This window comes from Rhinatrema bivittatum, chromosome 16 (assembly GCF_901001135.1).
Source record: "Rhinatrema bivittatum chromosome 16, aRhiBiv1.1, whole genome shotgun sequence".
NCBI lineage: Eukaryota > Metazoa > Chordata > Amphibia > Gymnophiona > Rhinatrematidae > Rhinatrema > Rhinatrema bivittatum.
In genome coordinates, this window is record NC_042630.1 from 37,946,298 (window position 1) to 37,963,345 (window position 17,048).

At 49.2% G+C, this 17,048-nt stretch overlaps 1 protein-coding gene across 1 annotated transcript in view; it reads right to left on the reverse strand.

Annotated features, from left to right (window-relative positions):
• Positions 1-2,825: 2,825 nt before the first annotated feature.
• Positions 2,826-17,048, reverse strand: part of LOC115078194 (palmitoyltransferase ZDHHC3-like) — a 34,613-nt gene continuing 20,390 nt past the window's right edge. The window contains exons 4-9 of the mRNA XM_029580938.1: positions 12,997-13,109; positions 12,222-12,283; positions 9,773-9,881; positions 9,246-9,318; positions 8,649-8,778; positions 2,826-5,379 (exon numbers count right to left, since the gene is read on the reverse strand). Of these exons, the coding sequence (XP_029436798.1) occupies positions 5,291-5,379; positions 8,649-8,778; positions 9,246-9,318; positions 9,773-9,881; positions 12,222-12,283; positions 12,997-13,109 (576 nt within the window). The 3' untranslated portion in view covers positions 2,826-5,290. The remainder of the gene's footprint in view (positions 5,380-8,648; positions 8,779-9,245; positions 9,319-9,772; positions 9,882-12,221; positions 12,284-12,996; positions 13,110-17,048) is intronic.

A 17,048-nucleotide genomic window follows, 5' to 3' on the forward strand; every position in this document is an offset into this window, starting at 1 on the left:
CCTCCTCACCTATATCCCCCACTGGCTTCCAATCTAAGTAGCAGATGGAAGGGGACCCTGAGTTTTCCTGTCCCCCCCCCCCCTTGCAGCAATGCCAGCTTCCTTTCGCACTATAGCCCTCCTCTCAAATCCCCACTGGGGGTTCAGTGGTCCTCCTGCTGCAAAAGGCAACACAGAGGGCTTTCACTATTACTCAGCTGGAGGAGCAGGAGGAAACAACTAGGCCTATCTAAAATAAAACCTCCAAAAACTAAGATTTAGGGTCTCAAGCACTGTATGGAGCAGCACTAGGGGCGGCGCTGGAACATACCCCGTGCAGAGACACTGCTGAACACTTTTCTACCTGTTCAGGTCCTGAGAAAAGCTGCACTGGATGAGTCTGAAGATGTTTCCTGCCAGCAACGTCAATACACAGGTCAAAAGAAATAATTCTGGGTAATTACATTTGGAAATAACCTTGCGTTTTATTTTAGGAGTTAAAGCACCAGTTCTTAAAAGAAATTGGAGTATTTTTTTGAGAGCCAATTACTTGTATTTCCTTGGGTTTTTACACCAGGTGGACGGGAAGGAGTGATCAGTTTCTTACTGAACTCAACCCACTTTTTCAATAGGTGGGCATTGGACTCTCCGAGTCGAATTGAGACGGATTCACGAAGCAGACTAGATAAGTCCGGCCCATTTGAGCCTTCAGTTGCTGCCTGCTTCCTGGTTGGTTTGTTAGAAGGCTCAAAGAGCACCATCCGGATATTCGGAGATTGGCGCTACCTTCTGGCACTTTGAATCTGGGAGCAGACACACAAAAAAACCCCAAACCATCCTGAGTCCGGTCCAGATACAGATTAAATAAAACACACCTCAAAAAAATAATTGGAGTCAGATTTGGACCGAGTCAAAGCAAACTCACATTACCAAGTGAAGCAGCTCCGAAGAGATTCACCTCTCTCGTTTTTGGGAAATGAAAAACAAAAAAAATCATCATCTGAAAGATCGGGGGAGGGGTGACCGCCAGCTCTGCTCCCAAGGTGATTATGGCAGAAAATCCTAAATATATTTTAGTTAGAAGACTAAGAGAGTCTACAAGACGGGATGGCGGGTGACAAAACTCGTCAGTTTTGCAGTGTTGAAAGAACGTTAGCAAGAACGGCAGCAGAAAAATACGGACACCGGGTTACTTGCTGTAAATTACAAAAGGAAAAAAAGTCAAGCTTGCCAGCCTGGCTTGTTCTAATTGTTCTTTCTATAGTGAGACTTCTTCTCAGTCTTTTCTTGCCGCCTGTTATCAAATCAACATAATTACCAAAAGGTGCTGTGGTTTTCAGGTCACCTTGAAGGGCCCTTTCCTGGGAGTCACGTACGAAGCAGGAACCCGTGTGCTCTGGACACTGATAAAAAAAGATATCGGACCTTGCAGATGATCCAGGACAGGCCTGGCTTACTGGTCCCCTTTCCTTCACAGGGTGGGAGGGTGGTGGCCACGCGGCTGCAGCCTCGGCTACCATATCCCATGAGAGGTGCCCCAGCGATGCCCCAAACTGATTACGCGGGGAGGGTTTGCCACGTACAGAAAAAAGAAAATCTTCACGCACAGGGATAAAGAAGAGAGTGGCACAGCAGTCACGCAACCCGGCTATGTAAACAGAAGGGACGCTGCCCAGCCAGCTCGGCCTGCAGGCTGAGCACAGCGAGCCAGAGACTGTTCCCCTTCCTCCAGATGGACCTGCACCCGTCCACAACCAGACGATTACGGATGGAGCAGGGGCTACCCAGTGCACAATGGCAGCAAGGTGACTGTTCCCGAGAAACGTTTAAAAAAAACCAAAAACCCCTCCGCAGGTCCACGCTGCATTTAAAGAGAACTCTGTGCACAGGGGCACACCTGCGGAGTCTGCAGCCAGGGAAACCTCGGGAGGGCTTTGGGGGATGGCCTGGGGACAGATATTCCACGGAGTCTGCGACGGCTGTGGCTCCTTTTCCTTTCCCAATCTCCGCCAGCTCGCCCGAGAAATTTCAGGCGTTAAGAACCGAGCAGGATTAAACTTGTGTCCCCCGCGAAACGGAAGAAAGCTTACGTTTAGGAATTACAATGGAGCAGAAGTACAAGAGGCCGAAAAATAAAGAGTCATAAGCCAATATATTAGTGTCAGGATCCTTTAAGACCGATGGCAAGAAATGTACATAATAATTATAGATTTTTATATACATTCACACAGACTGCAACAAATAATTTACAACAAATTGCATTTAGAAAATCTTTTATCATAAAAGAAACTGTATTACGTAAGCAAACTGACCTCTTGCATGTGTGTGGGGGGGACTGGCACTTCTTTCCTGTGCTGCTGGACCGACCTGCCCCCCTGCCCTCTTCCCACCCACAGAAGAGGGAGGCAGCTTAGGCTTCAGAAGACACTTCTGCTCAGCAGCATCCAGGAGCAGAAAAACTGAATTTGTAACCGACAAGCGAGCACGTTAATGGTCCTTGAGTGCCAAAGGCCAGTTAAGATAGCCAAAACGGCCAAGCTATGTGATTAGATCAACACCATCCAAAGTTACAATGGAGACTGGGAGGCAAATTAGCTTCCTGCATATTCATTTTGAATATGCCGACCTGCCGCTCCCTGCACACCAAGGCAGCGCCCCGGGTCTCACACACCAGGCTTTAGAAGTGGCAAAACACACAGAGAGGTTTTGATGTCAGAAAGTGTCTAGGGAGAGTGAACTAGAAGACCAGCGGGTCTCCGGCCATCCAGGGAATAAAGCTAGGTAAGGAAGAAGCTTCCTGGTCAGGTTTGGCCACTTCTAGTCCCCCTTCCCAGTCATCAGCTGGGACATCCGCGACTGGAGCATAAGCCCATCTTACAGAAATAAGATGCTTTTGCACGCTAGGTCATGCATCCTAGCATGCAAAGGCAACCCATCACCTTCCCTAAAACTGATAATTTTTTAGAACGTGTACAAGTCAGGGAACAGTCCTGTCCAAACACTGAAACTAGGGGTACATGAAGCTGATAAAAGAATTAATTAGTGAAGGATTTGTTTCTAACAAAATCAAACAAAACTATCAACGCTGAATTACATACTGTTTTCTGGATGAGCTCACTGTGAAATCTTTATCCCCTCCCCCCCCCCAAAAAAAGAAAAGATGTTAGAGAGGTTAGCAGCATAGTGGTTAAAACAGCATTCCAGGCGTCACAGCTGGAACCGCTGTATTCACAGATACCTGGGCAGGCAGCTCCCCAGCACAACAGTACAGACACACTCAAAATAAATAATAAACAGCACAGGCTGAGACCCGTAAAAACTCCACACACACACACACGGGTCCGTACCACAGCGGGTCAGCTTTTCAGGGGTGTGAACAGGTTAAACTGCGGAGTCCTTAAGCATATAATGAGCACATTCAAAACTCAGGATGGCAGAAGGTCGATCCCCTCCTCACAGCCACCCATCCCAGGGTGCTGTGGGTCCTCAACACCGGCAAGAGGTTGCCAAGTAACATTCATCCCTCCCGCTAAAGAAAAAAAACCAAAACAAAACAGTAATAAGGCAGTGTGAAGGGGGCGGGAGACCACATGAAAACAATTATTTTACTTTTAAGGAGAGAGATTTTAACCTCCCCGCGGGAGATGGTCTCTCACCCAGCGGTGGCTCACGATCCATCCACTAATCTCTTTTGTTTGATAAAGTGCAGGTGAAAATACTTGTTTCACTAAAAGTGAAAAGAAAATACTCTGAACACACACACACACATAATACGACCAACGTGTCCCACGGCGCAGGCTCTGGGAGAAAGAGCAACCCCTCCCCCCATCCCACCCAGGGGGTAGCTAAACCGTGGCCATCAAGAAGCAATGGCTGCACAGGAAGCATCTTTTCAAGATGAGTCAACCAAAATGACTTCGCGCCGGACATAGAGAAGGGGAATCTTTGCTTCTAGGGGTTCTCGAGCGCCCACTGTACCCACAGAGTTGGGCGAGGGCCCGTGCCCGCTTCCTGGCAATCAACAGGCACCCCCCCCTCCCCGAACCCCATCGGTGGCAGCTCAGGCAGCAAGCTGGAGGTGAAGAAAGGGGAAAGAGGAGGGTGCTACTGCCTTTTCCAGAAAGGATGGCGCTGTATACGCCGGCTGAACCCCAGGAAGTCCCGGGTTCCAATCCCGCTCCCCCCCCCCGAGTGAAACCCCTTGTGACCTTGGGCAAGTCTCTATCTTCTGCTGCCTCGGGTACTCATTTAGATCATAAGCTCTTTGGGGCAGGAAATGACTGCACTGAATTATAATAATGGTATAAATTGTCATGGAAAGACGGGCTAAAAATCCATACGTGATTTTTTTTCAGCAATTACAAATCTATTTTCCTTTCTTCCGTTGCTTTTGTGCCCGACCTCAAGGGAGTAAACCCAGGCAAACGGAGATTACAGTGCCTCGCCCAAGGTCTTGCAGCGCCAGAGCTGGGATTAGAACCCCTGACTCCTACACTCCCAATCAGGGATTTAAGACTCCTTGGGAGCCATTCCCCGCCCCGCTCCCTTCAAGCCGTCCCGTTCTGATCAGGAACCAGGACCTTCACACCAAACTGCGCTGTAGCCAGCTGAGAGGACTCTCCGGCGTGAGCCAGGTGAGGAGCAAGGAAGGAGGCACTGCAGGGAACAACAAATTCTAGGTGTGCGCGTGAGGGGGTGGGGAGGGTTTGGAATGAAAAAGATAAAAAAAAAAAAAAAAGACGCTCCGAACGTGGGAACGTTTCTCGCACAACTGTGCACACCGGGGGAACACGCCGAGTGATTAAAGTGCATCTTTCTTTCGTTTTCTCAGTGGTGTGGGACCCTACAGATGAGTGCCGGCGTCCCCCGATAAACACAGTCAGGCCAAGCAAGATGGGAAAAAACAGGTCAGAAAGACGTGCGTTGGACCCTCCTCTCCGCTGCCGAGGCTCTGTGCAAATGAAACCTCGGTGACAGACCACGGCCCGGCCCTGCTGAAAGGCACCAATGTAAAAGCACCTTGATGGCGGTGTGAACAGTCACAGTGGGCGCGGCGACGGCGTGAGCCACAGCGGTCGCTGCAGTGGCTCGCGCCTCTCCGCCAAGCCTAGCGGCAGTCCGCCGAATGTAACCAGAAACTAAAATCTACCCTCCCCCCACCCCCCTCCTACCCGAAAATGGGAAGCAAGGTGACAAGAATCCGAGAAAGGTCTGCGGGAAACGGGAGGATGGCGGGCGGTCAGCAGCCCCCACCCGGTGTCCTCGCAGGGAAACGAAGTCATGAAGATGGTGGCGGTCAGAGGATGCAAGGTCACACGTCGTAGTTCGGAAGATAACTGTAGGCTGGGCCCCCCGATGAGGGAGGGCTGTTGCATGGGAAAAACCAACAGATAATGTAACCTTTAAAAAAAAAAAAAAGCAAAAACACAGAAATAAGAATATGACTTATCAAAACCGTACAATACCTTGTTTTTTATATCATTGCTAGCTTTGCTGTCTGAAGGGAGGTTAAGTCATTGCTAGGATACTGGATTGTTTTGCGATGGCTATGTAGTAATTTAAGAATACACAATAGGCTTTATTCAAAAAGAGACTTTTTCTCCTATTCTGTGGTTACAGAAAAATCTTTATTGGATAAGGCCCAGTGCCCCCTTTCCACCTCCGGGCACCACAGAGGTGGTGCTGGGACGTGTCATTGGCTCAGGATAACCATGGGAACAGGAAGCAACACGCCATCGCTCAAGATTGCAAAATCGCCCCCACCACGAAATGCCATGCAAAACTAATGCAACCTACTTTCTGGAACGTTCACATGTGCAGTTGGGCTTATAAGTTTGATCCACACCTAATGCCCCATCTCCAAAAAAAAAAAAAAAAGCAAGCCTTGGGCTTACTAAGCTGTCCAGAAAATTTGGTGCTGATAGGGACACAAAACACATCTAATTCCAACCCAGCAATTTATTCACTTAAAGCCTAGCACTGCCTAACTTACTATCCCTGCCCTGGACCCGTCCATTTTTTTTTTATGGACTTAAATTTACGGATTCAGCCAAAATCAGTTTTCAAGGGGGGAAAAAAATTAGGCGCCCAACTCTGAAAGCTGGGCCTCTAAATCCTGAGTGAAACCACAGCTCCTGCTGACTGACAAGCAGCAACACGCTCAAGGCGGAAGCCGGGGGAGAGGCAGAGCGGAAAATCAAAGTCTCAGTTTTACACTGTGACTCATCTCTGGAAGTACACGAGCTTCTAAAACCAAAATACCCATCAGGTCTAGGAAAACTGGCTCTTACCTGCTAATTTTTGTTCCTGTAGTACCACGGATCAGCCCAGACTCCTGGGTTGTACCTCCCTGCCGGCAGGCGGAGACAGAGAAATATTTGTGGACGCTCTGTCGTATACCCCCTGAGGTGCCCCCTAGAGTCTGTCAGTATTCCACTGAGCCCAAGCAGAACGATAATAAAGATTCACAACTTTTCCTGAACAACCTCCCCCCCCGAAGAGCAGAGGCAATGAAAAACATGTAACTGACGAAAACCAAACTATGCCCTAGAATCCTTACCCTGGAAAGGGGGGGCATTATGTATCTTACAGCAACAATTGGCTAACCACCGGCCGAGCGGACTCTCCCTGGGCTGATCCGTGGTACTACAGGAACAAAAATTAGCAGGTAAGAACCAATTTTCCTTTCCCTGGTCGTACCCGGATCAGCCCAGACTTCTGAGATGTACCCAAGCTTCCCTAACCAGGGTGGCACTGCGAGAGTCCCGCTCGGAGACCACTAGCTCCGAATGAACTGGGCTCTGGTGCCCGGACATCAAGTTGATAATGTCTCGCGAAAGTATGTGTAGATTTCCAGGTAGCCGCCCTACAAATCTCTTGCGGCGCGACCTGTTGGCATTCAGCCCAGGAAGTCGACTGCGAGCGCGTTGAATGAGCCTTAAGCCCGACCGGAATCGGATGACCCCTGTACAAGGTATGCCAACGCAATAGCCTCCTTCAGCCAACGGGCGATAGTTGCCTTGGAAGCTTTCTGACCCCTTCTGGGTCCACTCCATAAAAGACAAACAAGATGGTCCGCAAGACTAAAACTGTTCGTAACCTCCAGGTAACGTAACAACACCCTCTTTACATTCAGGTTCCGCAAACCCCTGGCCTCTGGCATAGAGGAGTCCAGACCTGCAAAGGAAGGAAGCTCCACTGACTGATTCAAATGAAAAGCAGAGACGACCTTCGGGAGAAAGGAGGTAACCGTTCGTAATGGAACACCTGCTTCCGAAATCCTTAAGGCTCTCTGCAAGATAAAGCCTGGAGCTCTGAAATACGCCTCGCCGATGCAATAGCTACTAGAAACACCATTTTCAAAGTGAGGTCCTTCAGAGTCGTCCGCTTCAGGGGTTCAAAGGAAGCCGTACAAAGGGCGCGGAGAACCAAATTACGTTTCCCGGAAGGGCAGGGATTTCGAACCGGAGGTGCAAGTGCTTAACCCCTCTGAGAAACCTAGCCACATCGGGATGCGAAGCCAGCGCAACCCCCTGCACCTTACCTCGAAAACAACCTAACGCCGCCACCTGAAGTCGCAGGGAATTAGAGGCCAAACCCTTGGACAATCCCACCTGTAGAAATTCCAGAACCTCCGGAATTGAGGCCCTTCCCCCATAGCAGCTCTCGAAAGGTCCTCAAAATGGCCTCCGTTCCCGCGCTGAGCAGGAACGGATCCGGGGCCTGCCGTGCCAAAACCGGAACCCCGACGCGATCGCGAGTCACTGCCCCTTGATTTCGCCAGTGCAGCAACCCCCGAAGACCCCTCTCCCCCGACAAACACCCTGTGCAAATGCCGGCATGGGAGAGTTGTGCGTGGGTGCTGCCGCATGCAGCACAGGCCGCACCACGTGGCATAAGCAGCGGCCTAAATTTAGCCCGGCAGGAGAGAGGAGCGGTGAAAAACAAAGAATTACCCGATCGGGAGCTGTCCGCAGTCTGAAGCCGATCGCACGCTACACACGCTAGGCCAGCAGAGCAGGAGAATTTAAAAACACAGTACCACCCTTTTTTTTTTTTGTTTTAACCTGTGCAAGGTCTGACTGAAGGTGAGAGCCCGAGACCCCCGGGATCACCCTCAGTGAGCAGTTACAGAGTCCTCAACCCTCTAATACCAGGGGGGATGGCCCCACCAGGACTTGACAACTCCCTGGGAGGCTGAAAAAAGGGGAAAGTAACCTAAAGACCAAAACCTGACCTTTTTCTAACAATCAGGACTATTAAATTCACAAACCGAAAACCTAAATCCTGACAGAAACCATCAGGCTCAAGGAAAGCCCCTCTTCCACCTGCTGGAGACAGAAGAATACTGACAGACTCTAGGTGGCACCTCAGGGTTTTATTCTCAAACTTCTCTGTCTCTGCCTGCTGGAGGGGAGGTAAAGCCCAGGAGTTTGGGCTGATCCGGGTACGTACAGGGAAGCTTGTATCAAACATCATCATCATCTAGATCCTCAGAAGGTCCGTTAGTGCAGAACATCTATGCCCCCCCCCCCCCCCTCACATAAGTTATAGGTGATCCATTAAAAAAAAAAAAAAAAAAGCAGAGGCAACTCTGGCCCTACTGGAAAGGCAGCGCTGTTATTTCGGAACGAGTAGAGAGTAGTGAGGAGGAAGAAGTCGGGACTCACCTCTTCCAAACACTTCCCGTAACAATGCTATTTTTGGTTTCCGAGTGTGGCTCACTTCACGACGGGCTTCTTTCAGCAGCCTGTTCCTGAGCTGCTCAATCGGCGTCTCGTCCGTAATTATGGAGACAATCTAGGCAATGTCAATTAAACACTTCAGTTTACTGTGTCCGCAGGAACACATTCTCAGCTCCTGCAGTCCCAGCCTCACCCAGCAGGAGGCACTGTAGGCAATGATGTGGGGGGTGGAAAGACCTCCAGCTCTTGCAATCCCGGCCTCTCCCAGCAGGAGGCACTCTAGGAGATCACTGAATGTGGGGGGGGGGGGGGGGGGGGGGTGTCTCACAGCTCATGCAGTCCCTGCTTCTTCCAGCAGGAGGTGCTGCAGAGAGTGGCGCAGGCGTGCTGGCTGTGAGAGGTTACTGCTCCTACAGTGCCAGCCTCTCCAAGGAGACGGTGCTGCAGAGAGTGGCAGAGGAGTGCGGGGGAGGAGCTCACAGTTCCTACAGCCCCAGTCTCTTCCAGCAGTAGGCGCTGTGGGGGGGAACGTCTTAAAGTTTACTTCGAAATGGAAGGTTTTAGGATGCCTTTCAGACCAACCTGATCGTAAAATACGACAGTAACAAAGAGGCCGAAGAGAATAGCTTCTACCAGCAGGATGATACAATGAGCGCTGAAAAGAGAGAGGGAGACGCAGCAGGTTAGAAACGCAGAGAGGCTGGGAGAGAAAAGCCCCTTTCCATGCTTTTATATCCGGCAGGGTATAAATGTCACAGAGGACTGGTGGCAGATATATTCCCGGCCTGGGAAATAGTCCAGGCACCAAACATCACCTCCCCCCTTTCACCAGGTCGGCAGCTGATGTGCGACAATCACTCAGGTCTAAAAGTCTCTGCACTGGCCCAGCTCTGCCCTCTTAGTTATGCCACGGTATCCCTCCCCCTCCCCATCATCCACCTCATCTCAGGCTCTGGAAACCACCGAAACGTCTTTTTACAAAATCTTCAGTGCCCCCAGGCTGTGACCTGGAACCTCGCGGCAAACACCCAGCGAAAAGCCCACAGGGGCGGCAGGGCCAGCGCCGTTCCCTGTGCTCCCGGGACCGCACACCTCCTCGCGCAACTCACATCTGGATGTGGTTGTGGACCGGCCCTCCCTCCTCCGTCTCTGCCCCCTTCTCCAAGGGCCACAGCCAGGTGGTGAGGACCAGGCCCAGGGCGTACAGGCTGGTCAGCCCTGAAACAGAATGCCAAAAAAGAAAGCTTACACTCCTTCCTGGGTCAGCAGCGTGGGACATTGCAAAGCGAAACCGCCGTGGCACGCACAAAACACACAGACGCACGTGCACACACTGCGACGGGGGGGGAAATAAACAACTGGCGTAAAGCAAATGGGCTCGAAGTCCAAATTCAGGCATCCCCAGCTGGAGGAAACAGTCATTGTGCTGTAGCCGTGCATTCTTAGTGCTGTAAAGACTTGGGGGTACGCATTCACAGCTCCCTCTCTGCAACTGACCACGTGACCTTGGGCAAATCACCATCTGCCATTGCCTCTGGAATTCACGTAAGACTGTAAGCTCTCTGGGGAAGGGACGACTTATACCTGCCTTTCATTTGCTGAAAAGCACTCTAATGTAAGGCACGCTGTAACTGCTAGACCTATTAATCACCACCACCTCCCCATGCCCCTTCAGCAACAAAGAGCTAGCCTTAATCTTGTTTTCCCGGTCAGACAAAAAATACAAAGAACTGTAAACTAGCAATGAAACAATGTCTGACATGAAGTGGAAATGATTACATCCACAACAAAGGAACCAGTCCACACGGACAATTCTGCTGAATCAGGCAACCACATCACGGGACTCCCGACGGTCGCCGTCTGGCTCTCCTGACTCACTGCCAGACCACACCGCCCCCTCAAGCTTTCAAAAGCAATGTTTCAGCACTGCTGACCTGCGCCTCTCCAACAGCGGACGGTGCTTGGAGGAACGTAAGTGATCGCCGGCTCCCATCTGCCCGCGCCGCTAAGAGCGTGACCACGCCATGCAGAAGCGTCTTCTTTTTTTTTTTTTGTCGTACTCCATGCAAGATCCCCGGCTCAACTTCTGGGGGGAAAAGCAACTTTTCCCGTGCCTGGCCACCAAGGCTCTGTAAACAATCTAAACAGCCAGCAATACCAGCGTGGCATTTGCCCAAGCAGCCGGCCTCCCAGGTCCCCTCCTGCAGACTCTTTAGCACTGCGAGTTAAGCACAGACCCTCCAGAGCGTCAGAGGGAACCAGTTGCTAGCTTGACCTAAATAGCCACCATTACCCTCCTGGGCCTCCCAGGCCCCTTAGGTAGCCTGCCAGACAAACCTGGCTACGTGTCTGCTTTTCCACTAGGACTTCCAGCTATTGCATTACTTGCTCAACCCAGTTCTGCTCACCTCTCGTTGGAAGAGGGTATTTTTTTTGGGGGGGGGGGGTTTCTATAATCAGGCGGGACATAGAGATTGGGAAACTTTCCACAGCCCCCCCCCCCCCCCCCAACAATGTAACCTGCCTGCTAAGCCCAAACAGAGGATCAGGATCATGGCATCCAGATCAGAGAAAACAAACTTTCTGTTGACAAACTCAAGGGCACAGAGACCAGGGTTCGATTCCTAGACAAGCTGCACTTTGGAGCCAAGAGGTAAGGGTCTTTTGGGTCTAATATATATATATTTGCTCTGAGGAACCCCCTCTCAAAGGGGAAGGGGCTCTCGGCCCTCCCCCCCATATGCATGTCCTGCCAAGGTCCGCTTAATACCACCCTCCCCCGGCACAGAGCGGTGTCCCTTCCATGGCCCATCTGCCCCGCAGAGGGCCGTTACCGAGTTGTCTCGTGTACCATCGATTTATCGGTTGGGCACAGGCGGTTTCCGCCGCGTACCCTGCCCACAAATAGAGCAAGGGGGCAGGGTACACAGGAACCTTTTGCGACTGTGTGACACCCCCTATTTCATTTTCAAAAAGAAACGCTGCCTGGATCGCCATCGGAGAATTGGGCACAAGGGACAGAGACACAAAGCGCAGCCCTGTGTATCGCTGTTATCGGTGGGCGAGGTACACAGCGGAACTATGTGCGCACAACTGACAATTTGCAATTATACCCGAGCCATTTTCTCCTCTGAGAAAGTACACACAGTAGGATAAGTCTGCATACTCTTTACCTGCAAAGCAGGGGAGAAATTTTAAATGGCCCAATCTATCGGCATCCCCCACCCCAAATATGGGGGGGTTGGTTTAGATCTTTGAATATTGCCCTTGTGGTGACCCCAACACAGCTCCGAGAGGGATGAGCAGGTAGGTCTGGGAGGGTCAGCCTAGCCGTATTTATTGGAGCCTGTGATGCATGAAACTTCCAAAGGGAGGGAACAAACGTTGCTGTCGTTCAATTACAATTCGGGAAGCTAAGGCAGCCAGAGAGTGGGTGGTAATGCTGGGATAGGAACTCACATCCCAGAGGTGCCCCCTAACTTACACGGGAAGATATCCACGCTAACCCCAAAACTCTTCCATCTATTACAACTCTCTCTCGCTGGAAACCTTACGTACCTGTATAGAAAAGAAACTGGATGAAGTATTTCTGGTTCAGCTCTCCGACACAATTATTTATCCTAGATAGGAAGAGAAAGAGGATGAGGTTTGGTTCGGAGGGCATTAAAAAGTAGAGGAATGGGCTATCCTACACCACGGGAGGCAGAAGCCATTGCTATTGACTGCTGGGGAGGGGGGGAATGACGTGTGCTCTGTTCCTGCATGGTCACTACGAAACAGAAAAGTTCAGGATGTGTCCCCTCCAACTGGGTCTGAAAAAGGTAAGTCTTAACGGTATCAGCTGTCCAAGAACACATTTTCAGCTTTCTATTCCAATTACGTTCTGCCTGACTGGAACGTGAAAGGCGACCTGATTTAAGCCAGTAACCCAGGTTGAACTGAACCAAGAGGTCAACTGTAAATTTCTGCACAGTGACTTCTGCCACCTAAAGGGAGAATTTAAAATGATCTGTGCCCAGCAGACTGCGTTCACCAGAGGTTGCCAGCTTTACATGCAACTGTTAACACCGTGCTGGGGGGTGAACATCGGTAGACTATGGTTACTTAGCGGGAAAAGAAAAAAAAAAACATTTTTATAACAGATGGAATAATAAAGCATTTTGAGAAACAAAACACACTTACAGGGTCACTGAGAGAACAGATACGGCAATACACCTTCATGGGGGGCGGATAGCAGTGGGTTCTTACTAGAGGCAGTGCTGATCCATGCAGTGAACACAGTGGTGATCCCTCATGGAAGATATGGCACTAACAGAGGGCAGCAGGTACATACCAGGGGCAGTGGTGATCCATGCGGCGGACACAGCGGTGACAGATGCGGCAGTGGTGAGCTCGCGGGGGCCGATAGGTCTCACAGCGGTTGCAGACCGTCCAGTCTTCATTTCCCTGCCAACAAAAGAACAGAGTGTAAGAGTGAAAAAGAAAAACAAGAGCCCGGACTACAGAAAGAGCAATTAATGAGATCCATTCTTTTCCCGACGTCCTGCTACGGAGCCAGCGTGCAGCCTCTAACATAACTCAACCCCTGCCACACAGCTGGAGAGCACATTCTGCCAATGACATCAGGGAACGTTTGTACTCCCATTATTTAACAGTTTTGAGCCATTTCAGCTTTTGCTACTAACCCAAGGCTATCAGATAAAAACTCGTGGGTACCTAATTAAGCCTATAGTAAAAGCTGGAATGGCTCAAACAGCTATGTAACGGGAGGCTTAAAATATTCCTTGTAGGATGTAGCAAGTTTGCTTATCTGCAAACAGGGTTCTCCATAGGCAGAAGGATGAATCAGCCGTAATGTGTAGGTGGTGTCATCTGACGACACCAAGGAGCCATCTCTCAGATCAGCAGCAGTTTTACTGAGCATGTGCGGGAGTTCTCACCCATGCACGCTGCTTCGTGAGCCCCTCAGTCTCTTCCAGAGCTTTAAGCTTTAGGGGTGTAGTTGACTCTCCAGAGAGCTGGGTGGGTACTAAGTATGGCGGATTTGTCCCGCTCTCAACAGGTAAGATAACTTGCTTTCTCTGTCGACAAGTAGTCATAACATGTGGGGAGTCCCATGCCAAGGGTTTCATTGCAGATCAATTACTGACCAGATCCCACCAGTGGAGTAGACCATTGAGAGAACAAGTTGTGCAGAACTGCTTGTCCAAAGTTATTATCTCCTCGGGGCATTTTGTCCAAAATGTCGTAGGAAATGAAGATGTGAACAGCTAACCAAGTAAAAGCTTTCCAAATGTCAAAAGAATTCGTCATCAATTGAGTACCTCAGATTGATATTTGGAGAACTGTCGAATAAAAAGCTTCACAAACACTATCTCACTGTGACTAATACTTGTCACTAAAGTTTTAAAAATAGCTCTTAATCATATGTCTCCCCCATTTTAAAAAATATTTTAGATTGCATTATACTGAAATTCGCTGGACCCAAAAAGATGTTTAGGCCTGACAAACTGCGTTTTGATGTCTGGTGTCCAGTATTGCTTCTCCCCTTGGTGGGTCCATCACCATTTTCCTAATTAGAGCCCCTTGCAAGGCATCCACAATTTCTCTACTTCTTGCAGCTTCTGGAGAAGGGATACTCAAGCCATACCCAGCAGATTAAAATCACTGATAATCACCTTTTGGATGTTTTCAGCCAGATCTGTCTAGGTCCTCTGTTTGAATCATAAAACCCTGTTGTGAAAAAAATTCAGGTACAGTGAATATGAAACCAGAACCTTAAGTCACTTACTCTTTATGCCAAGGTGATGGTCACAATAAAACCTTTCTAGATGAGGAATTTCAAGTCCACTAACTTGAGAGGGTTGAAGGAAGACTTCATAAGTAGAGCTAGAACTATGCTGAGGTCAACTAACCATAGACAGAATGCCGCAGACCTCATGAATTTCGACACTAAAAGGTGGAGTAAGATATCAGGGCTCCATCCACTTGCTGGTGATATGCTGCAATGGCACTTAGAGGGACCTCAACTGAAAAGGTACTAAGGTCTGAAGACAATAGAAAAAAAGAGACACTAAAGTAGATCTCTCAGGGCATAGAAGGAATCAAGCTCACTGGATCCACACTATATTGAAAACCTCTTCCTCTTGAAACTGTAGGATCTTCTGGTTGAAAACTTTCTAGCTAAAATCAGCATGCCCGCCACTCCTTTCAGAAGGAATACGAGGGAGACTACAATGAGTTCAACATCTATGCAATGAGGGACAGAGATGGCAGGTTTTGGCTGGAAGAGCCTGCTGTCCTCTTGTGTAACTAAAGTCAAAGACTGGACTGAAAAACAGACAAGGTATGGGATACCCATACATGTCATGGCCAGGCCAGTGTTACGAGGCTCATCCTCACTTTGTCCTGAAGGATCTTCAAGATAACCCTGACAATAAGAGGAACTGACAGGTACGCATGGGAGTAGACTGATGCTCCAGTTTAGCAGAAAAGCATCAGAAGTTGATCTGTAGCTGCCTGGATGCAAGGAGTAGACTTCAACCTTTCCGCTGTCCTCTGTTCACCTGCATTCCCCAGTGATTGAGCAAGTTATCCATGACCTTTTGATCCAAGGGCTACTCATATAGGGGCAGCACTGAGGTTGTTTGCCAACATATTCTGAATTCCTGGAAGGTAGGTCCCTTGGAGATGGGTATTATAAGAGCCCACTATCAGATTCAGAAGCCCTCCTAGCAGAAGGCATTCAAGCCCATGCCTTCCTGTTTGTTTACATAAAACATGGCCACTTCTTGTCCACCTGAATCAAGATTTTCTTGGCAGAGAGTCGTAGAAAGCTCTTGGCGCATAGCGTATGACAGTTCCAGAAGGTTGATCTGCAGATAACTCTCCAGTAGAGATCATGACCCTTGGGTCCATATCATAACGGTATGCCCCCATCCTTTGGCTGAGGCATCAAACAGGGACATTTGATGCTCCAGGATGCACAGCGAAAGATTCACATTTAGAATCTTTGGATTCATCCACCAATAAAGGTATGCGCTCATCTATGGGATTATAGAAATTTGGAGGAACAATGGTTGATAAAGCTGATCCCATTGGCTTTGGAGGTCCCACTAAAGGCCCAGCATATGTAGGCATGTCAGAGTAATTACATGCACATCCTTCATTGCAACCTGGAGGAACTTCCGACTGGCAGGAACACGTACATAAGCATATTCCAGATCCAACGCACACATTCAATCCCTGTACTGAATGTAGGAAAGAATCATCTAGTTGGAATTCATCTTGAACCTCTCGCGAACCAACAACTTGTTCAGCCTTTGCAAGTCCAGGATAGATCTCAATCCCCCTAACTTCTTGGGGACTGGAAAATACCAGGAGAGGCACTCCTGACCACATTCCTGAAAAAGAACAAGCTCTATAGAATAAAACTCTACCAACAGACTAAGAGAGGTCAGAGTTGAAGACTGAAATTCACTGGGTCAGAGGAAGGTGAGAGAAACATAAGCAGTACCACACTACACAATTCTCAGGATCAACTGGTTCCTGGTGATGTGGAACTATTCTAGAAGGAAGGAAGAACTGGACCTTTTCCCCCCACCAGAGGAGACAGACCATCAAGGATATCGAAATGGTTCCAGGCTGAGGCTGCAACAGCTGCTAGGTCTTTGGTTGATGCCTTTCCTTCACCTGACTTCTTGCAGGCAATTGCTACTGCTGAAGAGTGGGATGAGCTCGATGATATTGAAAAAAGCAGAAGGGATGCCTTTGGAAGAATAAGCATTTAAAGGAAAAGTTCCGGCATTGAGCAAGTGCCCTGCTGCTGCCACTAATTACAGCTATAGGGTGTACTGATGCTCCTTAATCAGAGCTACCATCTCCTTGTTGCCAAACAAGTTGTCCCCTGTACAGGGAACATCGGCTAGACATTCATGTAAATCTTCATGAAGGCCAATCACTCACATCATGCAAGTTTTCAAGCTTCTGTGGAAGCAGCTGAAGTCCTGGCCAAGGTATCAAAAGTGGATCAGATATTTCTCATATTCTTCCATGCCTTCCACTGCACCATACACAGGTGATGAGCTGTGATCTGAGTGCTAAGCATAGATCCTGGAAGATCTTTTTCCCTCCAAACACATCCAATGTTTTTGAATCCTTCTCAGAAGGCATGTTTGAGTGATGCAGTTCCAAACCTGCTCTCTACATTAATGGCAGGGGTGGAAAGGAAATAGAACCAAAAGGTTACTAAGGGCCAAGAGTAACAGATAAGTATGAGAAAAAAACAAGTGGAAAAGCTTGCTGGGCAGACTGGATGGGCCATTTGGTCTTCTTCTGCAGTCATTTCTATGTTTCTATCATGAGTGCACTTCACATGCTTCACTG